The following is a 10870-nucleotide window of genomic DNA, read 5'->3' as shown; positions in this document are numbered from 1 at the left end:
TTCATTATGATAGTAGGAAGAAGTTGTCACAGTGTGTCAGAGTCTCTGCTTCTGAGCAGAGCAGCTCTGCTTTGTTTGGGTTTTCTTGATATGAGCCCAAGGTCTTACTGAGGCCTGTGTGCTGAGTGCTGTTCTGTGAACCTGAATGGAGTCAGAAGATTAAAAATAAAGTTTTAAAGAAGAAATCCAGCGGATTCCTGTTTTATTCGGACATGCCATTTTGAACAATGCATATTTTTCCAACAACTTGGTGAGTTCCCCGATGTGATGTATGATCTTTAATAAGACGAGAACATTGGATTTTATTTTTGGCTGTTGAAGAACCTGAGAAGATTTTTGAAACATCATTTGCTGAGAGTGGGTGCAGAAAAGCTCAAGATGCCTCCTTTCTTTTCCAAAGAGGATTTYTGCCAGCTTCTCCAAAAGGTGACGGTGTTGGAGCTCAAGATTCATCGTCTAGAAGAGATGAATGYTTTGGAARACTCAACATGCGTTCAAATGAGTGAGAAGGCTGAGAGGAGAGATCAGGAGATGGGAGCTGCTTCTGAGAGTCAAGCTGTGTGGAACTCTCTTCGTGCCAGACCAAAAAATCTCCCAGGAAGGATTCAGCTCTTAGATGACAACGAATGGCCAGAATTACAGAGAAATGCTTTTTCTCTACCAGCAAGGAGAATAAAGCAGAAACAGGCTGAAATCAAAACAACTGGTAACAGCCAGAGAAATGAAGATGGAGCGGTCTTTCTTCAAAACAGATTCACACCACTGGAAGAAACTGGTGAGTCTGAACAAAGTTCATCCTCTGACCTCAGAGAGGGACCTGAGACCAGATTCAGCTCAAAGCCAAAGCAAGTCAAAAGAGAGACTTTCAAGAATCAAGAAATGCTGATTATCACAGGTAAAATGGTAATTGAGATCAGAGGCTTCTGGAACAAGAAAAAAGTCAAAGTTCTGAGTTTTGCTGATAAATCTCTGACCTCACAGAGAAGATTCTGGAAATCACTGCTGAACATCCTGCTCTGAAGATGCTCATCATTCATACAGGAAGTGATGAAGTTATGAATCAACAATCAAAAATCCTGAAGAAGGATTTATTCAGTTGCTGAATGCAGTTAAAAGTCTCAACATGGATGTGTTCCTCAGTGGGCACATCTCTACAGCCAGAGGAGGGGCTGAGAGGTTCAGCAGACTGTTTGCTCTTAATGGCTTTTTGGAAAAGTCCTGTGCTGACCACTCTGTGAGATTTGTGGATAACTTTGATCTCATCTGGGAGAGACAACATCTGTTCAAGTCTGATGGAATGACTTTGAACTGACATGAATCGGAGCTGGTAGCTTCAAACATGAAGTATTTCCTGAACCAAGTTCCAGCTGGAAACAAACAGGAGAGTGATCAGCTGACGTCTGAGGCTGAAGAACAGCAGCAGCAAACTGAGACACCAATGGAAAACAACATGCAAGTGGCTGATAAGGAGACTGAACCAGAACCAGATTCAGAACCACAGAGAGGGGAGTTACTTCAGGCTGCTGAACTGGAAAAACATCTGGATTCATCATCATCACAAACAGAGAAACCAGAAAATGTGTTCCCACAGGCTACAATTGAAGAACAACTGACCACTTCTTCACCAGAGGAACCCAAACCATCAACTAAGAATGAGAATGAGAATCAGAATCAGGTTTATTGGCCAAGTATGTTGACACACACAAGGAATTTGTTTCGGGCAGTTCATGATTCACTGGTATCAACACTGTACAGACACTTAACATATAATTCACACAAATTACACTATATACAGAAATGAGAGCAGCAGAGTAGAGGTAGATTACTTTGCGTAATGCAGAAATGTATAATAGTGATAGAGAGTTCTCTATAGTATAGAGTATATGACCAAGCTGATGGATGTCTGATGATCAGCTGTTGATGATGGTAATGGCCTGGGGGAAAAACTGTTCTTGTATCTGACAGTCTTAGTGGACAGAGTTCTACAGTATAGCCTCTGCCAGATGGGAGGAGTTGGAACGTGACCCGGGTGAGTGGAGTCTGTGATGACTTTCTCAGCTCGTTTCCTGGTTCTTGTGTGATACAAGTCCTGAATGGAGGGCAGTGAGGCCCCGATGACTTTCTCAGCCGTCCTCACTGTTCGCTGCAGCCTGTTCCTGTTCTGCCTTGTGGCTGCACCAAACCAGACTTTTATGGATGTGCACAGGATGGACTCAATGAATGAAGTGTAGAACAGGATCAGCAGCTCCTGAGGTAGGTCCAACTTCCTCAGCTGGCGTAGGAAGTACAGTCTCTGCTGGGCCTTTTTGAGGATGGAGGAGATGTTGGGCTCCCACTTCAGATCATGTGAGATGGTGGTTCCCAGGAACCTGAAGGACTCTACCCGTAGACACAGGGCTGTTGAAAATTGTGAGGGGCAGAATTGCAGGGGGGTGTCTCCTGAAGTCCACTCTCATCTCTACAGTCTTGAGTGTGTTCAGCTCCAGGTTGTTCCGGCTGCACCAGGACACCAGTCGTTCCACCTCCTGTCGGTATGCAGACTCGTTGTCATCACTAATGAGTCCAATGACTGTAGTGCCATCTGGGAACTTCAGGAGTTTAACAGTCGGGTCATTAGAGGTGCAGTCATTGGTGTAAAGAGAGAAGCGCAGTGGAGAGAGCACACATCCCTAAGGGGCACCAATGCTGATGGTCTGTGAGGAGGACATGATTTTCCCCAGCTGCACCTGCTGTGTCCTGCCTGTCAGGAAGCTGGTGATCCACTGACACATGGCAGGAGAAACAGTGAGTTGGGAGAGTTTGATGGAAAGAATGTCAGGGACGACAGTGTTGAACGCTGAGCTGAAATCAAGAAACAAGATTCTTGCATAAGACCCCGGGTGATCAAGATGTTGCAGGATGAAATGCAGTCCCATGTTGACTGCATCATCCACTGACCTATTTGCCTGGTAGGCAAACTGCAGGGGGTCTAGCAGATGACCAGTGATGTCCTTCAGGTGGGTCAGGACCAGCCGTTCAAAGGACTTCATGCCCACAGACGTTAAGGCGATAGGCCTGTAGTCATTCAGACATGTGATGGAGAGTTTCTTGGACTGGAATGATGGTGGAGCGTCTGAAGCAGGAAGGAACTTCACACAGCTCCAGTGATCTGTTGAATATATTTGTGAAGATTGGAACCAGTTGTTCAGCGCAGGTCTTAAGGAGACACCGTCTCCTTAAGACGTCTTAAGACGTCTTAAGTGAGACACCGTCCGGTCCTGGAGCTTTCTTGATCTTTTGTTTCCGGAACAAATGGTTCACATCATCTTCACATATCTGGAATGCAGCTTGAGTGGTGGGGGGAGGGAGAGATAGAGGGTCCTCACTGTCTTGTTGATGAGCTGTGGGGTTGTGGAGAGGTGTGAATGAGTTCTTCTCAAACCTACAATAGAAGCTGTTCAGGTCGTCAGTCAGGGCTTTGTTAGCCTCGGCAGCGGGGGATGGTCTTCTGTAGTTTGTGATGTGCTGAAGACCTCTCCACACTGAACCAGGGTCGTTGGCTGAGAGCTGGCTTTTCAGCTTTTCAGAATAGCTTTTTTAGCCACTCTGATTTCCCTGGTCAATGTGTTCCTTGCCTTTTTGTAAAGTGCTCTGTCCCCACTCCTGTAGGCCTCAKCTTTAGCCTGACAAAACTGACTGAGCTTGTTTGTGAACCATGGCTTGTTATTACTGAATGAGCGGTTTTGCCCGGGCCTTGTGCCAACAAGAGGCATGCGACATGAAACTGAGAACAAAATGACTCAACTTTTGTCACACAACTACATCACAATCTTACTTATTCTGTCCAGTAAGAGTACAAAATGACTCAACTTTTGTCACACAACTACATCACAATCTTACTTATTCTGTCCAATAAGAGTAATGTCCTCTGGTAACAAGGAGCAAATAACAGTACTTGAACAGAACAACTAAAAGCCTATGCACGATCCATCTTCTCTTAATGATGTAGTTGTGACAAAAACTGAATTTATTTTAGCACAAGGCCAGGGTCAAGTTTTTATCCCCCTCACCATACAAAAGCATTGTGATTGGTTAGAACTTTAAATGTGTGTTTGTTTATGCTGACAATGACTAGGGCAGCATTTTACTTTAACTGCCCTCAGTCCAGAAGCCGGATGTTGTGCTGTAGATAGTTTTGAAGAGCAGTTGTCTTAGGCAGTGAGACAGTACTATCTAAACTTGTCTATATGACTCATCCAGATATACAGTACTTATAATAAAGGTAGTCAAGAAATAATCCATGGGTAGAGATAGTACAGATATTGTGCATGGTAGACTCTGTCTGCAGAAAAGTGAGGTGCTCCATTTGTGGCCAAATGGTGTAACTGTGACGTATACTGTAGTGGGAGTGGTTTACCAGGAGCCCTGCGTCATGTATCTTGTTAGAATATGAAAAGTGTATAAACAAACCTCCCACCACCTTGTGAGCAGGAGTCAACTGTTTGGCTTTAGACTGAGTATGCTTGTCCATAAATGTACTACTGACAGGTTTGTAGGCAGACTTGCTCACACACCTTTTTTTTTTAAAGTTATGTCCATAAGCGTTATGGTTGATACACAGCCAAGGATAAACCAGAGTTGTGGAGGTCAGCAATTTTCTTCCTGATATCTCAGCTGATTTCTTTTGTTTTTCTTGACATGACATACAAAGAAACTGTTACTGAGATGAGCCTTAAAATACGTCCAGAAGTGTATCTGTAATTACTTCAATGTTGTCAACTCACCAATGAAAGTTTCCAAAACTATGGCATCATCATCTGGGCTTTCCCAAAATGTTTAAAAGCATAATAATTTTAGTTCATTCGAAGTGCGTACAAGAACATATGGATGTTTTTTTCCTGTGTGGTCTCTCACCTGGGAGTCACTGCAAATGACTGCTTTATTTTCTTTGTGGATACTCATGTGTCTTTTCAAACTGCTGTCTCGGGTAAATCTTTTCCCACACAGCTCACAACAATATGTCTTCCGTACTATGTGGCTTCTCATGTGTGTGTTTAAAGTGTCCTTTATGGTAAATCTTTGATCACACAACTCACAACAAAATGGTTTCTGTCTTGTGTGGATTTTCATGTGTATGTTCAAACTACTCCTTTTGGTGAACATTTGATTGCAAAGCTCACAACCAAATAGTTTCTGCTCTGTGTGGATACTCATGTGTCTGTTTAAACTGCTTTTTTTGGTGAATCGCTGATCACACAGCTCACAAAAAAATGGTTTCTGTCCTGTGTGGATCCTCATGTGTGTGTTTAAATGTGATTTTTGGTTAAATCTTTGTTCACAAACATCACAGGAAAATGGTTTCTGTCCTGTGTGGATCCTCATGTGTGTGTTTAACGTGTTCTTTGTGGTAAATCTTTGATCACACAGATTACAACAAAATGGTTTCTGTCTCGTGTGGATTTTCACATGTCTGGTCAAACTACTCCTTTTAGTGAATCTTCCATCACACAATTCACAAACAAATGGTTTTGGTCCTGCGTGGATTCTTATGTGTGCTTTTAAACTGGTCTTTTGGCTAAACCTTCGCCCACACAGCTCACAACAAAATGCCTTCTGATCATTTTTTTTGTTTTTTACACCTGAATCATGAACCCTAAGTGTGATGTTTTTCAGTTGTGAGTGAGAATTGTTCACATCATTTTCCTCTTCATCATCCTCACTGACTTCAGTTTCTGAAAAGTCAGAATCATCTTCACCATTCTCACTGACTTCAGTTTCTGAAGAGTCAGAATCATCTTCATCATTCTCACTGACTTCAGTTTCTGAAGAGCCAGAATCATCATCATCATCATTATCACTGACTTCAGTGTCTGAACAGTCAGGATGATCTTCATGAGTAGTCAGATCTGGGTTTCTTGTAGTTCCTGCTCCTCCACAGGACTCTCCACTATTTGCTGATTCCATTATGCCAGCTGAGCTGCTGCTTAGGAGATCTCTGTCTTCAACTTGGTGTTGATGAATTTGTAAGAACAGAGGTTTTTCTTCTTTATTCTCACCCTTCAAAGTGATTGCAGTGATTGGAAAGCTGGTGCCATCTGTCTCCTCCTTCACAATGAACTGCTCTGCTCCCATACTGGTCCAAAGTTCCTCCTSTTCCTCTTTTATGTGGATGTGTCCTTGGTCCTGCTGGCCCAYATAAGGCTTCTGTTCTTCAGGAGCTTCTTCCTTAATCAGCCGCAACTCTTGAGCCCTTTGAGGAACCACTGAAACACATGAACAGCACATTAAAGGAGAACTGTAGCAGAGAGTGAATATTCTAAACTTCCAAGCAGAACTGCTCTGCTCCCATACTGGTCCAAAGTTCCTCCTGTTCCTCTTTTATGTGGATGTGTCCTTGGTCCTGCTGGCCCATATAAGGCTTCTGTTCTTCAGGAGCTTCTTCCTTAATCAGCCGCAACTCTTGAGCCCTTTCAGGAACCACTGAAACACATGAACAGCACATTAAAGGAGAACTGTAGCAGAGAGTGAATATTCTAAGCTTCTAAGTGGCCAATTCTCTAAACCAGGAAGTAGCCGCAACATCAGGTTGGGATTCAACTGTTCTTGCATGACAATCTGCTGGACAAACCTTGTCGATACGAGAAGGAATACAATAGTGACAAAGTCAAYATTTAAGAGAAAATCAGCTGATTAAAATGAAAAATGGGTCAGAAAWTTTTTTTGACACTGATGGAGTTAAAACTAAAAGTCAGTTAGTTTTAACTGGCCAAAATAAACGGAACGACTTTGTGTGTTTTCTGTGTGAATTGTGGTGATTGAATTGTTTTGTTTAACAGATACCATCCTCGAACCAGGAGGGATACTCTTAATTAAAATCATATTCAGGATTTTAACGAGGGTTATCTCTACATCATGCAGCAGCATGAACCACAGGGAATGAAAACAAACAGTCCCAGTTCTCATTTGTATGTTCACCCCTCTCAGGTCATGGTTATAGTTTGTTTTTGAGTAAATCTTTAGATTAAAATGTTACCCTGTATTTAAATGTTAGTTTTACATTTCTCTGTTCAGGGTAGATCAAGTGATTTACTTTTTTCTTTCCTTTTTTTCCAATTAGAAAGCTAATAGATGCCTCTTTTGTTATATTTTGTAAGTATGTCCAAGTTTAGTAATGTGTGAGAAATCCAAAATTTTCTGTTTATTCAGTCAGTGTTTAATACAGCTGGCACTATACATTTTATAAATATAATACTGTTCTTTTTGTAATGTGGTGTGTAAAARAATGCCCTTTACTGTATGTCACAAAAAGACCTTTGATTCAAGACAAATGTCATGTTTTTAGGAAAATGGCCGCTTATCAATCGTTAGTCGATCGATAAAATCAATCAACTTTAGATTAATTCATTAATCGATAACTTGCATCTCTATCGATTTTTTTCAATTAATCGGCCAAATCATTAAAACGCTTAAAGAGTAACTTACCCCAAAATTAACTTTTTTAGCTGATAAACTGTCTAGAATGTGTCTAAATTGTTGTATAGTACTGTTTCTGTGCTAATTTTGATGTTTTTGTGTGTATTTGTTCAAATCTGTAATATTTGGTCTGAAAACGTCTTTGCTGCTCATATGGGCAGAGCAGTGGTACTGCAGGCTAATTTGCAGATTGGTCAATGGCTCTCCACGGCGACGAGTCTTCTCCACGGTTTCGTCACAGCGGCTGTGTTCTGGTATAAAAGCCTCTCTCTAAGACACGCCCCTGCAGCAGTCAGGGGTTGGAGCTGTTAGCATAGCATGATCGTCTGGTCTGTTGACTCTCCTTCAGCCTCGGGTGGGGAGAGCTGACTGCTGCGCTGCTCGCTCGCTCGCACGCACGCACACACACACACACACACCCCAGCCCGCTGTACAGAAACAGGTAAACAAGAACCTGTGTGTAGAACATACAGCGGGAGGAGGAAAAAAAGGCAGAGAGCGGCGCAGCGCAGCAGCTGCATGATCCACGATCAGCTCGTCATTAKCCGTGTTTCCATCAAGGTTTTTAATACGCATTTTGAAGTATCGCATCAGAAAAGATGGATGGAAACGGCTTGATTCGAAAAAACTCCTAATTCGCATCAAAGTTGATACACTCGCTTGAGGTGGTTTTTGGATTTTTCGAAAAAAAGAGTTAATGCACAAAAAGGAGATGGAAACACATTTTTCGAATCAGGTCTGACATAGCAAACATTTACCTCACATGTTGATCAGCTGTTCCCACTGTCTGTCTGTTTTAGTCACTTTGTAACTGATGTATTCTGGATTTTTGGTTGATGTTCTGTCTCCATTAAATTAAAGCACCATAGAAGTTAGAAAAGTCAAAAATTCATTTCTTTTTTAAATGTGCAAAGGTTTAAAGTCAGCAGGGGGTGAAAGAATCCCATCTCCTTCTGTACAGAAGGTAAATGTTAAGAGTATCTTCTTACTGCTCTGCAGACGCTCCTCCTCCTCCTGCTTCATCTTCCTCAGRAAATGTAGTGTGATCTTCATAAATGCGTCTCTGTTGCTCATCATCTCATCTTCCTCGCCATCCAAGTCATCTTCATCTGCCATTTGACTCTCTAAGCATTGGGAATGATTTGAAATGAGAAGCTTCTGGAGCTTCTTCAGCTCCTTCTTCACAAAAGTGACGATCTTGTCCTCCAGCAGCTGTGAAAGAGACAAACACATGATGTGATTTATAAAACTCAAACTTGACGTGAAAATGTGCGGTGCCTCAYGCCAGCTGACCCTTGCTTATGCTCATTTTGGAGACGGGAAGCTGCGACACRGATGAAGTGAGGAATTAAAGCCACACTGTATAATGATCACTGTCAGATATTTAATTTCACTTCATAATCAAACTTAGATTTTAGATCGACTTTAGCTTTCTTAACAATACAGTATTATTTATTMTTCTGCTGGTGAGCCATAAGGACCTTTGAAATGAAAAAAACTTGAATCTTAAATAAAAGTTCACGCATCTCCATCCATTTCCCTCTTCCTCATGACCCTGACCCACAGACCCCTCCCCGACAAGAAACATTTCAACAGCACAACAGTGAGGATGTGTTATAAAAGGTTCACTTGAGTGGGRGTGAGGAGACGATCAGCCACAGGAAACAGGAGGGGGAGGACGGGGGAGAAGAGTGGTTATCAGTAACCTAGGACACAAGATGGCACCACGAAGAGTCGCCCTGGTGTTTTGGTGTTTTCAGTTTTGTTTTTCTGCATTACTAATGTGTCTTCATGCTCCTACACCCGGGAGGAGCTTCTAAACATCAGAGCAACAACCCCACTGGATATTACACCAGTTTTTCTTGCGCCTGCTGCTGAACTTGTGCACTTTATGGCCAAAAGAGTGAGACGCCGCCGGAGAGGAAAGCGCTCTGGCGCACTCGTTCGCCTCCGCAAATGGGGAACCCGCACACCTCTACCTGGAATTTTTCTCTCCAATGTTCGCTCACTTTGCAACAAAATGGACAAGATAGCGCTGCTAATGAGAAGGAATAGTGACTTCTCCTCCTCCTGTGTGCTATGCTTCACAGAGACATGGCAAAATGCATGGATCCTGGACTGCGCTCCAACTCACAGGATTACAGTTCCTCTGCGCAGACAGACAGCGGGAACTCTCCGGGGGAAAAACAAAAGGTGGAGGAGTCTGCTTCTACATCAACAACACCTGGTGCTCCCATATGACGGTAATCTCCCAGCACTGCTCTCCTACTCTAGAATACCTCTTCATTAACTGCAAACCGTTCCAATCTCCACGTGAGTTTTCCTCATTCATTCTGGCCGCTGTTTCCATTCCACTGAGCGAACACTTGCGGACCAGATTACGAGCGTGGAGCTGTCTTTCCCAAACTCTCCAGTTATAATCCTCGGACATTTTAACAAAGGGAACCTCAGTCATGAACTACCTAAATACAGACAGTTTATTACATGTCCGAYCAGAGAGGGTACCAYGTTGGATCACTGCTACACTACAGTGAGTGGTGCTTATCGTGCTGTGCCTCGCCCAGCCGACTCAGATCACGTCATGGTTCACCTGATCCCCGTGTACAAACAAAGACTAAAGCTTGTGAAACCTATAGTGAGGACATCTAAAACGTGGTCCAGTGAAGCTGTGGAGGAGCTGCGCATATGTTTGGACACCATAGACTGGGACATGTTCAGGGCTTCTAAAGCCAGTTTAGATGAATACATGGACACTGTGACGTCTTATATACATTACTGCGAGGACAGCATCATCCCGTCAGGCTCCAGAGTCATTTTCAATAATGACAGACCCTGGTTCACATCCAAACTTGGACAGCTCCATCAGCAGAAGGAGGCTGCCTTCAAAAAGGGAGACAGAGACAACTACAGATACACATCTGATACACACCTGCTAAATCAATACGGTTGCATCATTGCGGCCGTATTGATTTAGCAGGGAGGTGTCAAAGGCTAGATCCAGGTACAATACACATCTGGAGCAGCAGTTTTCTGCAAACAACTCTGCCACTGTATGGAGGGGGCTGAACGAGATCGCCAACCAGAGCAAGTCACACCACAGACAATCTTAAACTTGCTAATGATCTGAACGACTTCTATTCACGCTTTGAAGTCATGGACTCACAACCCCCCACCCCTCTGAGTTCAGTCACTTCGGATCACACGCATCCCCCATCTGCTCTCTCAGTCCGGGAGGAGGATGTGAACAGGCTGTTCAAGAGACTTATGGTGCGTTCACACCGAACGCGATTTCAGCGTCAGGAGCAGCAGGTTTACATGCAAAGTCTATGGTGGACATGCTTCAAGCAACGTCGGGAAGTTCTGCGGCGCCTCAAGCACGATTAGAGCAGCGCGATTTGAACGATTTGAATGATCTGAG

At 43.3% G+C, this 10870-nt stretch overlaps 1 protein-coding gene across 1 annotated transcript in view; it reads right to left on the bottom strand.

Annotated features, from left to right (window-relative positions):
- Window positions 1–6097: 6097 nt before the first annotated feature.
- Window positions 6098–10870, bottom strand: part of LOC106535032 (uncharacterized) — a gene marked incomplete at its 3' end in the record, with an annotated part of 17993 nt that continues 13220 nt past the window's right edge. Inside the window, 3 exon segments of the mRNA XM_014031902.1 lie at window positions 6098–6242; window positions 6331–6459; window positions 8442–8664. Coding sequence (XP_013887356.1) covers window positions 6098–6242; window positions 6331–6459; window positions 8442–8664 — 497 coding nt within the window.

The sequence above is a fragment of the Austrofundulus limnaeus genome, unplaced genomic scaffold (assembly GCF_001266775.1).
Source record: "Austrofundulus limnaeus strain Quisiro unplaced genomic scaffold, Austrofundulus_limnaeus-1.0 Scaffold1345, whole genome shotgun sequence".
NCBI classification, from domain to species: Eukaryota; Metazoa; Chordata; class Actinopteri; order Cyprinodontiformes; family Rivulidae; genus Austrofundulus; species Austrofundulus limnaeus.
This window is presented reverse-complemented; position numbering and strand designations above follow the sequence as displayed.